Raw genomic sequence first — 20,589 nt, 5'->3', positions numbered from 1 at the left:
CCTTAGGCTGCTAGTAGAGCTGCAACCAGTTATTATTCAACAAACAGAAAATTAATCAGCAACTATTCTGATAATCAATTTAACGTTTAAGTAATGTTTATGGCAAAAATATATTTCCAGGTTTTCTAATCTGAGGATTTGCTCCTTTCCTTGGTCTTACATTACAGTAAATGTGATGTTTTTGAGTTTGGAAATGATGGCTGGACAAAACAAATCTGATGAATTCATCTCAGCTCTCACTGTTTTCTTATGTTTTGCAGGCCAAACAATTAATCCAGAAAATAAAGTGACAAAAAATCATTAGTTGCAGCCCTAGCTGTTGATGTACTGACTTAAGAGTTATTGATCTTCTCCATGACTCTTTGTAGGAAAGTGTATTTTATAAAACTTTTCTTTCAAATGGGATTTAACACGAGCAGCCACACAAGAAATAAAAAGTCTGAAATTGCCAAAAATGTCGATTTAAAATCAGCGTGTGATCAGAGGAGTAACCAAGATTACCAATATGATCAGACAGTCAAAGCTTTTGGTACATCAGTTTTTAATTCTCCGTCTTTTCAGTACCCAGCCGTTAGTCCTGGAGTACTGGATTTCAGCCTGCTATAACATGATGAGTTGAGCTGGTTCACTGCAGATAAAGTTCATTAATGAGTTTACTGAACTTAATCTCATGATGTGAGGAAACTCGAGCCTCTCAGCACCCCGTCAGTCCTCTATTATGGGGTTGTTTGTCAGCTCCACTGAAGTGAAGAGCAGCGTGTCCGCTGATGATGCCACCAGCTTGGGGGAAAAAAGTCTGTGCGGGCAGTCGGCTACTAAAGCTTCAGGCCTTGAACGTTCGTTCTCAGGTTCAACATCTGCTTCTCCTGTCGGACTTTTTCCTCCTTAAACGCCGTCTTGTTGGCTTTCTTCTCCATTCGCCGCTCCTATTCAAACACACAGAAGTAGAATTTTAACACATTATACTGAACAAATGTTTTCATGCAGGCTGAAGTGCCACCATGTAAGATCAGCAATGTACTGCTGTTGATGGGGGCAGCAGCAAAACGTACTTTAGCCACCTAAAAGCAGCAGTTTCTGACGGGGAACTGAAGCCCTTATCTATGCCTATCTAAAGCCACCAGACTCCTTTGACAAAAACAGTAACTTTTCCTCACAGAACACAGGAGCTGCTGGTCCATCACTGCCTCGAGTGGTTAGTTAGTTATGTTATTGTGTAACTTGGTGCTTTAAAGGGTTAGTTCAGATTCACCAAAGCCACACAATGACACAAACTCACAAATCGAGACAGTGGTAACGGAGTCTGGTGGCTTTAAAGAGAGAATTCAGTTTCCAATCCGAAAGGGCTGTTCGATAGAAAGGTAAAGAAATAAAAATATTAAACATATACCATAAGCCATTAAACTAATAGATTTTTTTTTAGGTGGCTTGAAAACATTTTGCTGCTGCTCCCGTCCACAGCAGTACATTGCTTAGCTTCCATGACAGTACCTCTGCTTCTCCAAACTGGGAGCGCTGTCAACCAACATCTACTTAATGTAATACACTGACTATGAATAAGTTCCTCATACAACCCCAGTTAAAAAAAGTCCTGACGTTTCCTGTAATCTTTTGTTGACATCTTTTCCTCCAATGTTGCCATTGTTTTTAATTTCTTATCATGAGCAGATAACCTTATTAACTGTTGACGCCCTGCTTTCGGTAAATATTTGAATCCAGAAAAGTAAACACATTTGTGACAAGACGAGTTGAAACAGGGGACTACTTGCAATGACCCGTTGTGCAATGTTCTTAAAAACCCGCTAGTTCACACCAAGTGACCACCATGAGACGGCGTATCATCTCTAGTCAACAACTCTCTGTGCTTCTGATTTGTAACGTTGACAGGAAGTGACCACCATGAGACGGCGTATCATCTCTAGTCAACAACTCTCTGTGCTTCTGATCTGTGACGTTGACAGGAAGTGACCACCATGAGACGGCGTATCATCTCTAGTCAACAACTCTCTGTGCTTCTGATCTGTAACGTCGACAGGAAGTGACCACCATGAGACAGTGTATCATCTCTAGTCAACAACTCTCTGTGCTTCTGATCTGTGACGTTGACAGCAAGTGACCACCATGAGACGGTGTATCATCTCTAGTCAACAACTCTCTGTACTTCGTTCTGATTTCAGGCTTTTCAGACTTATTTTGTGGCTGAATATAATTTGTAGCTTCTTAAAATCTGAATGAGGATAGTGATAGTGAGATACTGGCTGCAGTGATGAAACAAAACCAGCATCAGATGGACTGTATTCATAATCAATACGACACAATAATATAAATAACGAGCGCCAATTCATCAGTCAATTAGAATGTGTGTGTGGGCGGGGCTTAAGCACATACAGCCAGTAGCAGCAGCGACCCACTGTCCAACACCGGCACACATGATGGCTTCTCATTCAGAATAAAATAAATCTGAATGAAATCATTCGGAATTAAAGTTTTTCCAGGTAGTTTACATGAGAAATATTCATTCCCAATGAGGGTTTACACGGGAGATCAGTTTAATTGCCTTTATTCGGGTCCTCTCAAGGTTTGGGGCAAGGAAGGTTTCAGATTGGATAGGGGGCGGTGCGGATGTTACGTATTTACGTTTACTGGAAGAAAACACTGTAGTCCTTGCTCCGGATAACAAGGTGCTTGACGACGCTGTTCTTAGTGCCTTTTACGGGCTTGTTTTGCTTATATTCTTGAAGCAGCAGTACGACAACAACCTTGTTCTGCTAATGCTTCATCTGTTGAGGAGGAGAAGGGAGGTAGAAGGTCGAAGAAGGGCGACAGAAGACCGTGCTTTGGCGAACCGGTTAGCGCAACGAGTCGCGCACGCACTATATACGTCATCGCGACAGAAGGGCAAGGAAATGAGCATGCACAGAAAGACCAGAATGAACTTAAAGAGGAATGAGTGTATACAAGTGCGAGAAATTCTTTCATTCAGAATTAGAAACGGAATATTCCAGCCCCTTACATCGGATTTTCAATCGCATTGGCCATTTTCATTTCGAATTAGGTGTTTACAAGATCACTTTTAATAGGAATGAACTTTCATTCCGAATGAAAAGGGAATTAAACTGTCCATGTGAGGACAGAGCACCCACTGCAGCACGCTAACACACCATCTGCGGTCATTTTCACTTGACCAGCGGACTTCACTACAAGCCGATTGGTTGTTGAAACAGGTGACGTGCTTTAAAACCAGCCGCCGGTGATTTGACCAGCTGAGTTGCAGGTGACACCATCAGCCTTGAGTCGAGCTCAGACCGGCCAGTTCACACCTCTGCAATGTTCTAAAATGATGTTGTCCTGTCACAAATCATTTCTCTGTAATGGGCTTTACTGAAGATTTAAATCTTAGAAACACAGTTTTACAGTTTCATGTTTTAAGGCTCAGTAACTTCCCGTAACAGCTGCTCACTGTGGTTTTAATCAAACAAACAGAAATCAGTGTTGGGGACTATTTTCAGCAGCGGATGAATCCACATTTGGTGCTCTATTGAGTATTTGTGGCAGCAGGACGGTGTATGTGGGGCTAAGCCAAAATGAACTACAGTGTGTGCGTTCAACGTGTCACCCAGTGGCACAGTGTGGCGAGAAGATATGTCAGGCTTAGATATACACATTATACTTGTTAGTAGATACATTCAATGTTGGTTTGAGTCTTTTCATAAGATTTATGTGAGAAAAAATAATTAAAGGCCCTTAAAAATTTCCTTTTCTTAATCAGCTTCTTATTAGAAGTGATAAGGTCTGACATGAACTTAACAGTTTCGATGACGTTACATGAGACATTTCTGCATTTGTATTTTTGTTTTGGAGTTGGTGAGGCTCAGTAAAAAAGCCGATTAGTGTCAATCAGGATTTAACAAGATGTGAATCAAGATGTGATGACAGTTGTGGAATTGTTTTCCTCTGTTACCAGATGACTATCAAATCTGATCAAACCACACCTGCGTCGTCCTGATGAAGCACATAGTGAGTTTTTAACTCTTGATGATTCTTCATGATGTTTCATTATTCGTGACTTTTACTGCTTATTTAGTCAAGGACATGGCTCTTAGTTTATCTCTAACGCTATTTTAAAGGGTGGTAGACAGTTGCACAAAAATTAAGAATAATAAAATAAGGCCTCCGTATATACGTCTCTTTCTTTCTCACCTTGCGTTCTTCCTTGATGGCCTGTTTCCTTGCCTTCCTCTCCTCTTTGCTCTCTTCCTTGTTGCGTTGCTGGGTGGAGACACGAGGCAGGTCCGAGTCGTTGATCCTCGTCATACGCTCAGCCTGCTTGGCGGTCATGCCTTTTGCAGGGAGGACGTCCAGAGGGATACCCGTCTTGCTGGACACACGGATCGGCTTTGTCTGTGGACAGAAGGAAGTTGGGAAAAAAAAGGTTGATTCAAGATTTGCAATATTAAAAATGTGGACTTAGAAGAAAAAGGCTTCACTAATTTTCACAAAAAGAAATTAAAAAATGCCTCACAATTCAAATATAAGACTATTTAATGACTAGTATTTTGCACGTTACATCCTTTCCATCTTAAACTCTGTAGTTCTTCATTATTTTACATATTTTTGAGTGTAAATTTCTATTTTGAATTTATTTAAATTCTTGTATGTGAAAACCTACTTGTGTATTTCCGTTTTCTGCTACTTTATACTTCTACTCCACAACATGTCAGAGGCAAGTATTGTGCTTTGTAGTTATTTTGCAGATTAAATTAAATATAAAATCAACAAATAAATGAAGATATATAATCAGTAAATGTTAAGATAACTTTATATATGGTATCATGATGGTAATTATGTAGTTTGATGCCAATAGTCTTGCACTTTTAAACGTAAGACTATTACTTATAACAGAGTATTTCTACAGTGTGCAGGGTTCAACGCTAAGGTTTTTTTTTTACTTGCCCGGTCGGGCAAGTTGGTCAGAGATCTACTTGCCCGAAGTCAGTTTTTACTTGCCCTATAAAAATTGTTTAATTTAAGCGGCTATCAAATAACAAAGACTGCAGTTATTTTTATGTTATGTAATCTTTATTTACACTGTATTTATTAATTAAAACAACATATGTCATGTATTGTAGCTTAATTCCTACGCAAAAATGACAGTGTCAGGGCTTAAAGTGAAAAATTTGTCAATCGTTCTCTGTCTATAATTTTGTGCCCTACTTGAGCCATGCCCACCTCTATTTATTTTTCACCCCTCTCTCCAGTTCTGCTGTATTAACACTGGGTTTAATATATTTTGCTTCCACTTTTCTGCCCTGTTCTACTCTACTTCAACGCTACTTAGCTCTCTCTCTCTCTACTCTACCAGTAGACTACCACATCCACCTGTTGCACAAAACGCACACAGCAGTGTTTCCCCTAGGATGGAGTTGTAGCAGCGGAGGTGAAGCACACGCATGAAAAATAATTTTCACATGCGTGAAACTTTTTTGTATGCTTGCAAAGCACAGCCTGCTGGGATGTTTCTGTGTATCTACTGGCACCAGAAGGGCTCTTTAGGACTAAGTACATACAGTACATGTGTGCACAGTAATGAGCAGGTGAAATGTCTGTCTAGCTTACATATGAGGTGTCTCAAGATTTAGGAACTTACAATTTTATTGAATATAATAAAGTAAAAAGTCACATGACATGCTGCTGTTTTGTGCTATGACCTATTTAAGTGTTGGAAGTTGTTATTTACGTGACAACGCCTGAACGCAACACAAGCTTAGCATGAGTGCCGTGCTACGCGCACAGACAAACACGTGTTTGTCTGTACGTAACAGCAGTCTGTTGGTTATTTACACACTGTCCATTTCAATAACTTTGTCAGCTGACAAACTGCACCAGGCTCGGGGTCAGGTTTGGTCAGGAAAATGCGGCCCGAGCCACTCTAGCATGCTCACCTGTGTGTGGCGGAACTCCGGCGTGCGCGATACAGAGAGCAGAGGAGAATTGTTAACGCGTGACCATGTAGAGACAGAAATGACACGATGGCATAACACCATAAATAGTATATTGTTATGTTATTATATGAAGTGTCAGTCGCGCAAAATAATATCAATGGGAGCTGTGGGCAGGACATTGTTACACAGCTGTGCCTGTGACTTCAGGCAGAGAGACCGCTGCATCGGAGCAGAAGAGCACGTTTTAAAATACATTTATTTTATCAATTAGTTATTAACTTTTACTATTTTTAGCAACTTGCCCGATCGGGCAAGTGAGTTGTTAGTTTACATGCCCGACCTTGAGTTTTACTTGCCCCGGGCAATTGGGCAATCCTTATTGTTGAGCCCTGGTGTGGTATGAGTACTTTCACTTGAGTAAAAGATTTGAGTACTACTTCAACCACTAAACCAGATTCTGATTCTGAACAGTGGTTGGGTTCATCTTGACAACAGTATTATTAAAAAGGTAGCACTAATAAGTAAAATTATAAAGTCCATCTCTTTAATGTTCTCAAACTCCTTCAACAACCTTGAAAGAATTCATTTGAGATGTTTTCTTAATATCTTTTACGATGTGCTGAAAACATGCAGCTAATGGTTAAAATAAAGTGTGGAAATACATAGTGTTTTATTACAGTTAACCCTGGCTGTCTTAAACTGGAATGTGCTTGTTGAAATTCCATAACATTCCAAAACTTTACAAACGTGCATGCAAAGAAATCAACACAGAAACTCACAGGTGCTGTCTTAATAAATAGTATTTTATAAGTTATTAGGCTGATAAGTTATCTGTCATGCGTTACACTTTAACAGTTTACATATTATACTATTAAAATAATACAAAAGAAGGTGTTATCGTACCTTTGGTGGGTCTTGAATGACTTTGGGTCTGTTGTATATGTTGGAATATGTGCCTGGAGAAAACATCAAAATAAGATTAATGCATATTATATCTACAGAATACAGACAAATTATTACTCTCAGGTTCTCATGCTTCTCACCCCAAAATATTGTACATTAACACACTGGAATAAGGTCATTTCAGAACCTACAAAATTTGATTTTATTCTCTTAAAATCTGATCTGAAACATCTCATCTATGAAAGATACTGTAAAAACAAAAACACATCATCTTCCAAACTTACAAAAAAATGTTTCAGAAGTGATACTGTATGACTATTTTCTCAACAAGAGAAATCTATAACACTCTATATTTGACTTTAATTTACTCTGGTCGAGAGCATTTAAGTCCTGGACTTGATACACACCACTTCTGACATCACAATACTTTTAACTGGTGCTTTATTACTGCAGGAGTTTCCGACATGGAGGCAAAATGACACCCATGGGTCCAACTGGTCGTGGTGCTTTTTCTTATCAACCACTGACCAAATAAGCTTTACTGCATCACATGGACGAGATAAGATTTTAACCTTTGGTTCCCTGTGAAACGCTTAAAGGTCTCCGCCAACCGGTAAATGCAGTGTACTATACTGTAACAATCAGAGCTGAGACAAAGTGTGGATTAGGGTTGGGTCAGTTCTCGGTAATACCAATTCGGTTCGGTACTCCGTCTTGGACCGGGTTTTTTTTTTTTTCTTTGAGACCGACTGGACCGCATACTTGGGCGGAACATACGTGGAGCAGACTCTGCAGAGGACTGCCCGGTAAAAGTGGACATCCGCAAGCCCTGTGCGCGCAAAGCACGACCGCGTGGACTCCGCTCCGCGCACCAGTGTCACATAAAAGACTGTTCGGCATGTATTTTTCACATCGCGGGGACTTTTCACGGACATTTTTACATAGAGTCCACTCCGCTTATAGTACGCCTGAGTCTGTGGGCACCTGTGTCTGCCTCTTCGCCAAGCGCACAGCGAGCAGGAGAGACAGGGGAGTGGGGGTGGGGCGGGGACTGAGCTAGGGGGTGCGGGGATCTTGGGAGTTTCATCACAGAAGACGTCCACACTGTCATTGAAAGTTGAGTGAGAATTATAGCGCTCAATAAACCCGACAGTCCTCATTGTTACAGTTCATAAACCTTTCACTGACTGTTCTGGGGTCGTCTCTGGTGTGTCACAACTTCCTCCGAACTAATAATTTGTCACTGAATGTCATTGAGGAGAAATTTCCAGTTCTCAAATGTCTGCCAGATTTTGTCTTACTGTGATTAGCTCTGAGTTCTAAACATCTGGATCGAAACGTTGCATCACATCTGCAAAGTGGAAATTAGACTTACTGATGATTGTTTCACAGTCCCACTTCTCTTCTGGAGCCTTGATAACAACCGTTTCCATCTCTTCTTCCTCCTCGTCATCCTCATCCTCCTCCTTTAGGACAGGAAGTTCTTTGGGACCCAAATCATCAGGCCTCAGGGATCTAAAGCACAAACACAAGTTAGTCAGCCAGATGATTTACAGCAACAGCAATGTGATGCAACAGTCATCGTCCACCAGATGATTTTAAGAAAACTTTCCATCACAACAAATGACTGAATCAGATGAAGAATAAACAAAGTGTACTCACTCCTTCTCTTTCTGTATGAAATAGTCTTTGATAACTTCTTCCAGGCGAGCGCTGTCCGGCTGGATGAAGCCCTCCAGCTCAGCGTTGTCCAGAGCGCCAATCTCATCGTCATCGAACTGTTCGTAAAACTAAAACAACACAGACAGAGGTTGTGTGTCACATCAACAGACAGAGCACTGAAGATGTTAACAGAGAAACACATAAGGAAGTTTGGTCACCAGATTCAATATGGAGGACATGCCCAGTAGATTCTCTGCCTGCCTGGATCCAGCCAGGCTGTAACTTCTCATTACTGCCTCCGGGCTTGAATCAGGTCGGGTTCTTGCCCATTTAGCGAGGTGCAATAAAATTGGCACATCTTATATGTAAATGGCAGGAACTTTATTAGACTACTGACACGTCATATAGTAATATAGTGGACGATAACAAGAGCAAGAGGGTCTGCAATGTGACTTGGTTGGCAGTAGGGATGCGCGAGATTAGTCGTCTAAACGATTAAACATCCGCCCCGCTAGTTGGCACCAAAAATATTATGTACAAGGCCGCTTAACTGTCATGCAGCCGCCCGCCACTAGTGGGTGCTACAGAGCGGTCAGACAGCACTCCCCCTCCCCGCGGTAATGCTCCAGTAGACTGGAGTTTTAAATTGGAGTGATGTCCTCTCACAAAACCAGCGCGGTGTGGCAGCATTTTGATCTAGAACATGAATTCAGCAGCAGTGAATTTTTTTGTTGTTGTTATATATATGTTGTATATGTTATATTATTTGTTAACTTTAAGTGAGTTGTTGTCAGATAATGTGCAGGTTCACATTCATACTGCACGCAGCAACATGCCTCTCATTTCAGCTGAAATTTAATTATAATTTACATGTTGTTTTGTTAACTTTAAAGTGAAGTGCATCATTTCCGTCAGATAATCTGCAATGTTCAATGTGCCCCACATTTCAGAGGCAGTTTATTTATTTTAGATGTTATTTTAATGGTTAACTTTTGACTGAGTTGCCGTCATGTTCACATTGATATCGCGCGGAGCAAAGTGTCTCGTACTTCAGCGGCATTTAAAATCCAACATGGCTGTTGAAGACTGTGATTAAAGGCTTCAAAGGGCTCTGAATGCACACAGTATTTTTTGGGACAATGTTTTCTGAGTGTTTTCTTTTTTTAAAACTAGTCTTAATTAAAATTTCCATTTAGTCGACAGGGAAATTAGTCGCCAGGAACATCCCTCGTTGGCAGAGTTTCCTTCTGCCTCCCCAGCAGTGGGACAGATGTGTGTAACATGCAGCATAGAGCAGTGATTATAATGCTCGTGCAACATCGCCATGGTTTGCCTCGCGGCTAGACGTACCAAGGGGCACAGCCCGCTCTGCTGAACCTGTCGTGTGCAAGACAGACGACAAATACAAGGAAGAGAAGAAGGAGAAGTGGTGCAAGCAAACACATCAGCCCTTAGGTTGTAGTTAGTATATGCTTTGAAATCTAAAAATAGATTATATATTTCTTTTACAACAGAAATTTGGGTTTTAATAAGGCTCGGCCCAAAACTGCTGCCGTGGATCAGGCTCGGGACGGGCCTGATTTTTTTAGGCCCGATCAGTAGGGGTTTGCCATATCATCTCATTCCTGATAATAACGGTATAATTTTTAATATCATGTGAAAAATTCATATTGTGATACTCACAATGTTACTCACGGCAACAACAAGCATGGCTGAAAGCAAAATTACAGACTCTGCAGTGGTTTCAAAAAGAGGAGCGGTTTCAGTAGTGTGGAATACACTGTGGCGTCCTGAATGTTTTATGAACAGCCCAAGACTTCTCAGACTCCTTTAGGGACTTACCACTCAGAGGGAACTCAGCAAAAAACCTCCATCTATGTGACAGTGTGATAGTTGTGGTATCATAACAGCCTGTCACAGGTTACAGCGTGATGATTAGAGGAGAAATGGCAGAACATAAAGGTCCAGGTGGAAAAAAAACAACTCAATCATTTAGGATTTTACTAAAAGAAGGAAATCACCTGTTGATTTATATATATAGATCCCAGGGGACATTTTTTGTATTTGGGAGCTGTTTAAATGTGGAATTAGTGGTAGATTTGATTTTGTTGAACTATTAATATTGTAACAGAATCTAAATCTCACTCTGAGTTACTGTTGTTGTTCACAAACTAAACAAATTAGATCATTTTTCTTTAGTTTTTACTGAAGATTTGAAGAAAAACTGTGAAACTATGTCACTGATTTTTTTGCAATTCTATGTTCTTAAATTAATAATATATATATGTATTTAATTATGTAATATTATTTTAGGGCTATATGTCGCACCCCTAATGACCAGAACTCTAATGCATACATATTTTCCCATGATACCACCCTCATCACCCCAGGTGGCAAAACAAATCGGTTATGGCAGCTGTGAATGGGCGGAGGTGTGATACCAGACAATAAAACATGAGCATATCTCCCATATGGTCTTAAATTACATAGTTTATCTTGTAAAACCACAGACATGGTCAGTTTAAATAATATAACCTGTAGTACGTGTTATTTTATTCAGTACATTATGTGATTTAATATTGTGTCATTAGGTTTTGTTTTCTGAATTCATTGTGAGTCTGTTTGTGCAGCTGGTTGCACAACAGCTCTCATGTTTTTAATGTTTCCATGATGTGAATCCCTGACGGCTGATGCTGCTCTCTTGCAAGCAAGTTTGTCACTCAGGGGGAGTAACCATGGCAACTTCTGTGCACAGAGGCATCAGGTAATTAAGACAAAGAAGGCTGCACAGTGGTGCAGTGTTTTGCATGTTCTCCCTGCGTCAGTGTGGGTTTCCTCCAGGTGCTCCAGCTTCCTCCCACAGTCCAAAGACATGCAGGTTAATTGGTGACTCTAAACTGTCCGTAGGTGTGAATGTGAGTGTGAATGGTTGTCTGTCTCTATGTGTCAGCCCTATGATAGTCTGGTGACCTGTCCAGGGTGAACCCTGCCTCTCACCCAGTGTCAGCTGGGATAGGCTCCAGCCCCCCGCGACCCCCCAACAAGATAAGCAGTTACGGAAAATGAAAATGAATGAATGAATGTGCAGGATAAAGGCGCTCAAAGTGCAAAAAAAGCATCTTCTGATAAGTAACTAAAGCTGTCAGACAAATGTAGTGGAGTAGAAAGTAAAATATTTACCTCTGAGATGTAATGGAGTAGAAGTATGAAGTAGCATAAAGAACAAGTACCTTGAATTGGAACTTAACTACAGTACTTGAGTAAATGTACTTAGTTACATTCCCCCACTGTCTGACTGTGTATGAAAATGTGTTTAAAAAACAAAAAAACAAAGAGTAAGCCCTGACCTTTTCGAAGCGGTCGTCGAGCAGGGTGAGCTGCTCGTTCCTCCTCATCACAGACGATGTCAGCGAGTACTCTGTGAATCGACTCCTCGTCTCCTCGTCCATAAACAGGAACTCTCGACCACGGCCTTCCATATCCTCATTGCCCGAAAATCCGCCCTCTGAGTCAAAATCGCCTTCCTCGTCTGTGTCCTCCCACTCATCATCATCATCATCATCATCTTCTTCATCACCTCTGTCACACACACAGGAAATCACCAACCATCAAAAACACCAGAAAACTCTAACCACCACTTTTAAAAAACAAGTTTAAAGAAATCATGACATCAACCACTGAGGAATTACGATTTACAAATACTTGTCTGTCATTTCTTACTCTATGTCCGCTGCTCTGCTTGCAGAGTTTGCTTTGATAATGAAGTCATCGTCCAGCAGGTTGTCAGGGTCGTCGTAGTTGAAATCTTCGTCAAGAGCAGCCACGATGTCGGGGTCCATGTCCAGCCGTGGTCCTGAGGGGAAACACACAAAACAATGAGGAAGAAGACACAAACAAGATCCCATCCGATTTTAAATCCAATAATTATTCCATATTTACTGTGCTTAATCTGAACGACTTCTGAGACTACACAAGGTCTAGTCTCTATATACAGACTCTACATTCAGTGAATGTAGAGTCTGTAGGCAAACCCCGGAGATCTTGCCTCCAGAAGAAGAGCAGAAGAGCCCTGGTTTCCGGTTGTAGGCTGTTTGTAGTCCGCGTGATATTGACCAATCACGTTTGAGCCGGCTGCAGTTGTTGCCAGGTTAAACGGTCCGTGCGGTGAACTAACGAGGCGGAACATAATTGGCGTCACTGCAAACTCTGAATCCATCGCAATGGTTCAGCATATTTACTTAAATATAAACGGAAGTCAGAAACAGAAATTCGCCTCCTCCGCCCAAATCAAACCAGAATGCCTAAAAATGGGGGGTCTGCCCCCAGAGGCTGTATTGCCGTCTGCCGGAAGTCAGACGCCGAATACAGCCGATGGGTTCCGAGAATGCACAAGGTCAAATCCATCCGTGTTGTCTCAGTTCCTGCTGCCCACCAGCAGAAGCTGAGCTGCTCCTTACCTGAGATAGGAGCAGCTTTGTTCAGAAGTCCCACCTCCTCCTCAAACTCTGAGGCAAACACTGACGAGGGCAAGTTGATGGTAGAGGCCTGTTCATCAAACAAGACAGAAATCATTCCAGATCATTACAACGTATGGATGAACATGAGCGACATCTGGAGATAACAGCAGCCGCCGTCTGACCATAAAACATAAAGAGAGACATAAATGACATAAAAACTTGACGTTCACTTGACACAAAAAAATCATCTCCTGTGAGCTTGACACATTTTTTTTTGGATTCCATCAACAAACGCAGCTTCATAACCTGAAACGCCAGAACTTTTCTTAGATGTAAAATTGAGGTCAAAGTTCCTCAAACCCATTTCAGCTCTGGGAAAAACATTTTTAACTTCCATAATTTTTCAGAATTTTTAAGACTGAGGTCAACTCCGAGTCAACTTACAGGAATGGCCTTGTCTGTGTCTGTGTCGCCCTCCTCCTCGTCTTCCTCGTCTCCATCACGGAGATGAATCAGGCTCCTGTCAGCGTGTGAGGGGCCGGCTGCCACCAGCTCAGACGGGACCGACGCTTCCCTCAGGTGCTGTAGGTAGTCGTAGTCATCGTCGAAGAAAACTCCAAACTGCCTCTGCTCCTCGCGCCTCTTCTCTACGTCTGCCTGAAAAATATCAGAAACACAATAATGGCATCACATTATCTGACATTAATATTTCCAAAATTATGTGACATTGGTGTCACTTGTTTGGTCAAATCAAAGTGGCTGCAGAATAAATCTGAGCAGCTGCATGATTTTTACCAAGATAGAAAAGGAAGAGCAACAACACAAAACAAGCAAGTTTCTTAAAAAAACTTCAAGAAGTACATTTCTCTCGAGCTGAACTGCTCACAACTTACATACATGTGCAACCTGTGACCAGTGGCTGCAAGTTTTTTGTTACTTTTCTTTTAAGGGCTACAAGAGCAGGGTTCAACGCTAAGGTTTTTTTTCATTTGCCCGGTCGGGCAAGTTGGTCAGAGATCTACTTGCCCTATAAAAATTGTTTAATTTAAGCGGCTATCAATTAACAAAGACTGCAGTTATTTTTATGTTATGTAATCTTTATTCACACTGTATTTACTAATTAAAACAACATATGCCATGTATTGTAGCTTAATTCCTACACAAAAATGACAGTGTCAGGGCTTAAAGTGAAAAATTTGTCAATCGTTCTCCGTCTATAATTTTGTGCCCTACTTGAGCCATGCCCACCTCTATTTATTTTTCACCCCTCTCTCCAGTTCTGCTGTATTAACACTGGGTTTAATATATTTTGCTTCCATCTCTCTGCCCTGTTCTACTCTACTTCAACGCTACTTAGCTCTCTCTCTCTCTACTCTACCAGTAGACTACCACATCCACCTGTTGCACAAACGCACACAGCAGTGTTTCCCCTAGGATGGAGTTGTAGCAGCGGAGGTGAAGCACACGCATAAAAAATAATTTTCACATGCGTGAAACTTTTTTGTATGCTTGCAAAGCACAGCCTGCTGGGATGTTTCTATGTATCTACTGGCACCAGAAGGGCTCTTTAGAACTAAGTACATACAGTACATGTGTGCACAGTATGAGCAGGTGAAATGTCTGTCTAGCTTACATATGAGGTGTCTCAAGATTTAGGAACATACAATTGTATTGAATATAATAAAAGTAAAAAGTCACTTGACATGCTGCTGTTTTGTGCTATGACCTATTTAAGTGTTGGAAGTTGTTATTTACGTGACAACGCCTGAACGCAACACAAGCTCAGCATGAGTGCCTTGCTGAGCTGCTGTGTGAGCAGCGTGTTTGTCTGTGCGTAACAACAGTCTGTTGATGGTGGAGTGTCTAAAGTCGGCGCCTGGAAGTGGGCCTGTAGGCTCCCGACCTTGAACCTCTTGTCTCTTGTCAGTTGTCCTCAGATGTCGATTTTGATATCTTAGGTTCAGCTGGTAGATACTTAAAGAAACACTGGAAACAGGCAAAGTCCGATGCAATCAAGTTTAATGTGTCAACAGGCTTTAACACATACAACTTAGCGAGTCAGACTCCGAAGTGTGACTGAAAAACTGCTCTCAGAGCCCTGACTTATATGCTGGTGGAGATTCAAATGAGTCTCCACCTCTTTTTGCTAATCCTTCCCACTCAAGTCCAATTCTATTGGTGGAAAACTTTTCTTTGTGTTCAATTCTGACTGGGCCCGTTTTTAATGGTGTAATGCAGCCTGGAATTTCCCAAATCTTCTACCCTTAGGTCTGGTTTCGCTTTCACTCTATTTTTAAAAAACATGTGAATTTTGGGGACTTTTTATACAGTCCTCAGTGCTCTTATTCTTATACAAAGTGAACCTTTAGAACGCAATATGTGAATGTGTGTGTGTATTACAACATTTGAGTATGTGTTTCATCATTAAACAAGATATAGTGTGTTCTTTCAGTAGGTGCATACAACATGATTACATAGTCTGGTGCTATGAATACTTTGACATACAGTACAGGCCAAATGTTTGGACACACCTTCTCATTCAATGCGTTTTCTTTATTTTCATGACTATTTACATTGTAGATTCTCACTGAAGGCATCAAAACTATGAATGAACACATGTGGAGTTATGTACTTAACAAAAAAAGGTGAAATAACTGAAAACATGTTTTATATTCTAGTTTCTTCAAAATAGCCACCCTTTGCTCTGATTACTGCTTTGCACACTCTTGGCATTCTCTCCGTGAGCTTCAAGAGGTAGTCACCTGAAACGGTTTTCCAACAGTCTTGAAGGAGTTCCCAGAGGTGTTTAGCACTTGTTGGCCCCTTTGCCTTCACTCTGCGGTCCAGCTCACCCCAAACCATCTCGATTGGGTTCAGGTCCGGTGACTGTGGAGGCCAGGTCATCTGCCGCAGCACTCCATCACTCTCCTTCTTGGTCAAATAGCCCTTACACAGCCTGGAGGTGTGTTTGGGGTCATTGTCCTGTTGAAAAATAAATGATGGTCCAACTAAACGCAAACCGGATGGGATGGCATGTCGCTGCAGGATGCTGTGGTAGCCATGCTGGTTCAGTGTGCCTTCAATTTTGAATAAATCCCCAACAGTGTCACCAGCAAAACACCCCCACACCATCACACCTCCTCCTCCATGCTTCACAGTGGGAACCAGGCATGTGGAATCCATCCGTTCACCTTTTCTGCGTCTCACAAAGACACGGCGGTTGGAACCAAAGGTCTCAAATTTGGACTCATCAGACCAAAGCACAGATTTCCACTGGTCTAATGTCCATTCCTTGTGTTTCTTGGCCCAAACAAATCTCTTCTGCTTGTTGCCTCTCCTTAGCAGTGGTTTCCTAGCAACTATTTGACCATGAAGGCCTGATTGGTGCAGTCTCCTCTTAACAGTTGTTCTAGAGATGGGTCTGCTGCTAGAACTCTGTGTGGCATTCATCTGGTCTCTGATCTGAGCTGCTGTTAACTTGCCATTTCTGAGGCTGGTGACTCGGATGAACTTATCCTCAGAAGCAGAGGTGACTCTTGGTCTTCCTTTCCTGGGTCGGTCCTCATGTGTGCCAGTTTCGTTGTAGCGCTTGATGGTTTTTGCGACTCCACTTGGGGACACATTTAAAGTTTTGGCAATTTTCCGGACTGACTGACCTTCATTTCTTAAAGTAATGATGGCCACTGGTTTTTCTTTAGTTAGCTGATTGGTTCTTGCCATAATATGAATTTTAACAGTTGTCCAATAGGGCTGTCGGCTGTGTATTAACCTGACTTCTGCACAACACAACTGATGGTCCCAACCCCATTGATAAAACAAGAAATTCCACTAATTAACCCTGATAAGGCACACCTGTGAAGTGGAAACCATTTCAGGTGACTACCTCTTGAAGCTCATGGAGAGAATGCCAAGAGTGTGCAAAGCAGTAATCAGAGCAAAGGGTGGCTATTTTGAAGAAACTAGAATATAAAACATGTTTTCAGTTATTTCACCTTTTTTTGTTAAGTACATAACTCCACATGTGTTCATTCATAGTTTTGATGCCTTCAGTGAGAATCTACAATGTAAATAGTCATGAAAATAAAGAAAACGCATTGAATGAGAAGGTGTGTCCAAACTTTTGGCCTGTACTGTATACAACAATGTTTTATCATATTCAGATGCAGATCAAGGAGCTTTATAATGCCCTGTACATGAAACATGATTATATAATCTTTTTGTCTCTTAATCAACTTATGTATCTTAACCTTGTTACTTGATTTGTTAGGCACGAACTTTTACACTACAATGGTTATTTAGGCTACACAGTGTCCATTTCAATAACTTTGTCAGCTGACAAACTGCACTGGGCTCGGGTCAGGTTTGGTCAGGAAAATGTGGCCCGAGCCGCTCTAGCGTGCTCACCTGTGTGTGTGGCGGAAATTGTTAACGTGTGACCATGTAGAGACAGAAATGACACGATGACATAACACCATAAATAGTATATTGTTATTATATGAAGCATCAGTAGCGCAAAATAATATCAATGGGGGCTGTGGGCAGGACATTGTTACACAGCTGTGCCTGTAACTTCAGGCAGAGAGACCACTGCATCAGAGCACATTTTAAAATACATTTATTTTATCAATTAGTTATTAACTTTTACTATTTTTAGCAACTTGCCCGATCAGGCAAGTGAGTTGTTAGTTTACATGCCCCACCTTGAGTTTTACTTGCCCCGGGCAATCGGGCAATCCTTATTGTTGAGCCCTGAAGAGAAAAAGTTTATGAACCACAGACGACAAATCATGTCTGTACTAAGGATAGACCGATACATCGGCCGGCCGATATATCGGGCCGATATTTGAGTTTTTTACTTGTATCGGCATCGGCCGATACGCGCGTGGGTTCGCAGATTTATTTTTCCCTGGCACTTTTTTTCATTTGAAAGTATGTGGTTAAGTTGAACAAAGCTGTTGAATCCTACTGTGTACAGTAGTTGTTGTTTTATTTATGCTTCAGCTTAAATATTTGTTTATTATATAAAGACATTACTGGAAGATTTAAGAGCACTGAACTCTTTTTTATTTGAATGTATAATAATAATAATAATATTCTACCTGTTCTACCTCAACTTTCCATCTTGTTTTAGTATTTTTTACTGTTCAATAAATGTTTCTTATTTTAAACTTGAGACCTGCAATATTTGTTATCATTGTGTCATTTTTTTTATGTAAATTGAGGGAGCAAAAGCAGTATCGGCCCCAAATATCGGCTCAAGAAAATCGGCAGTCCATAATCGGTCATCGGCTAAGGGTGATGGAAAAAAATCGGTATCGGCATCGGCCCTAAAAAATCCATATCGGTCTATTCCTAGTCTGTACCTTGGCGGCAGGCAGGAGGACGTGTTGTGGGGCTTTCTCATCTGCAGCCAGCGGGTCCCTCTGACTCCTGTGGACGAGGTGAAAGGTCACAGCCTTCTTCTTTTCAATGAACGACTTCTTCTTTCGATGAGGCTGGAAGACACAAACACAGCAGTGAATGGTTGCGATCGCTGGTAATGATACAACACTAAAGTCTTTGAGGTTTAATCCCCAAAGACAACAGCATTATTTCCCTCTCACAAGTGCCCACGAGCAAAGAGAGAGCTAACAGATGCAGTGGGGCTTCTCAGCAGTTGTACTCAGCAGTTTGATAGTACATGTTCTCGCTGACGATGGCAGTAATTTTTACTAACAACCTTCATTTTGAGCTGGCCTGGGTGCAATAATGAGGCATTAAGTGAAATATCATGAATATAATCATCACCTGGATTAACAATGCACACCTACACTTACCTACACCTTACAGCTCACATGGTACATATCTACTTACAACCCAGCAGGATTGTTGCTACTTGTTAATATTTATTATCCACACTGTTTTGTTGTGTGTTTCTTTTGGGCCACTGCATATATTGTAAATAATTTGGCTTATACCTCACTGTTATTTTTATATTTGAAGTATTTTTCTCTGCACCTTTTCCTACTTTGTATTGCAAAATGCTGCCCAGCAATTTCCCTCGGGATAAATACATTTCTTTTTATCTCATCTGTGTTTTGAAATTGAATCGTTGCTCATGTTATTAAAGGTCCAGTGTGTAGGGTTTAGGGGGATATACTGGCAGAAATGGAGTATCATATATTAAGTTCATCTTCTTTAATGTATAATAACCCCCAAATAAAAGTTGTTGTGTGTTTGTTATGATATAATGAGCTGTTAATGTCTACATAGGGAGCGGGACCTGTCCCATGGAGTCTGCCATGTTGCACTGCCATGTCTCTACAGTAGCCAAGAACGGACAAACCAAACACTGGCTCTAAATAGTGGCGTTTGCATTTATGCGTCGGCCACAGTAGCTAGCAGCCTCTCTACCAAAATATCAATCTTTTTTTTTATGTGAAAGTGTTTCACTCAGTGTTTTTGCCGGATGAAATCACATAGGCTCTGCCCTCACCACTAGATGCAACTAAATCCCCCTAAATCTCAGAATAGAGAATATAATAGAAAGAACTTTATTTATCCCTGAAGGGAAATTCAACTGTCCAGCAGTTTATAAAAAACAACACACTTCCCCTCATCAACAACACAGTGATATTAAAATAGACATAAAATAAATAAATTAAAATAAGTGCATAAATGGAAATTAGGAATCAAATTACAATTAAATTAAAATGTAATTAGTGCCTGATGTGATATGTGTGTGTGTGACTGGATTCAGGAGGTGTTTAACAGTCTTACACTCTGTCCCTTTAAGAATTCACTTAAATTCTTGTATGGGCATCTGTGTATCCCCAAATCTCCCAACAAGTTGTCTTTCAATCTTTGTCTTACATGAACCAAAATAACTTTAACACTTGTCAAACGACAGGCTATGTAAAATAACTTTAGGCTCTTCTGAGTGTCTGGTAATATCATTTTCAAACATGTCTCTTCCACTGTAGAGAAAAGGACAGCTGAGTTATCTTGCTACAAACACAACAACGAAAGGGGGCTACAACTCTCTGAATATAATTATGTAACTACGATGCAAACGGCGGTTGTTTAACGGCGTTGTTTTTCACCAGCACAGTGTTTTCTGATGGATGCACACCAGTGACGTTAGCATGTTAGCTAACAAGGTTAGCTTTAGTTAGCAAAGTCAGCTCACCATTTTGTGACGGGATCTCTGTCGGTTTTCTTTTCAACTGGTCCGGTTTAAAGATGCTCTAACGCCAAACTACGGGTAGCTGTTGACACAAATAACCGTTTAAATTCAGAAGCTGTTATCGGTGTTGTTGTTTATCCACGTTGGATTCTTCTTCACCATGCTGCTGCTGCCATTACTGGAAAGAACCATCATGAGGAACAACGGGGGAGTTGAAAGCGATGTTAATGTGATTTAATATGATGAGCTCGCGATATAAATTTGGGTTCTTTTTAGTGATTTATAAATTTATCAAGAATAGAAACACGTGTTTGTAATACTAAAGTCAATTGTGTCGTTGTAGAGTGTGGTTGTATTCCCTCTACAATATGCATTCGTGGTACAGTCCAGAGTCTGTGTGTAATGCAAGTTGGAGAACCAGTTTATGAGCGCATTACCGCCACCTGCCGGACTGGGAGGG

The 20,589-nt window shown here is 41.1% G+C and overlaps 1 protein-coding gene across 1 annotated transcript; it reads right to left on the bottom strand.

Moving 5' to 3' along the window:
- Positions 1–445: 445 nt before the first annotated feature.
- ltv1 (LTV1 ribosome biogenesis factor) lies at positions 446–20,329 on the bottom strand. The gene is made up of 11 exons (XM_033622940.2): positions 20,133–20,329; positions 18,328–18,459; positions 13,409–13,621; positions 12,965–13,052; positions 12,228–12,360; positions 11,855–12,086; positions 8,508–8,635; positions 8,221–8,360; positions 6,846–6,898; positions 4,201–4,401; positions 446–926 (listed from the first exon to the last, which is right to left on the bottom strand). The coding sequence occupies exons 1-11, from the start codon at positions 20,133–20,135 to the stop codon at positions 816–818; spliced, it is 1,434 nt and encodes a 477-aa protein (XP_033478831.2). The 5' UTR covers positions 20,136–20,329; the 3' UTR covers positions 446–815.
- Positions 20,330–20,589: the final 260 nt, after the last annotated feature.

Source organism: Epinephelus lanceolatus, chromosome 3, assembly GCF_041903045.1.
Source record: "Epinephelus lanceolatus isolate andai-2023 chromosome 3, ASM4190304v1, whole genome shotgun sequence".
In the NCBI taxonomy this organism is placed as follows: Eukaryota; Metazoa; Chordata; class Actinopteri; order Perciformes; family Serranidae; genus Epinephelus; species Epinephelus lanceolatus.
This window is presented reverse-complemented; position numbering and strand designations above follow the sequence as displayed.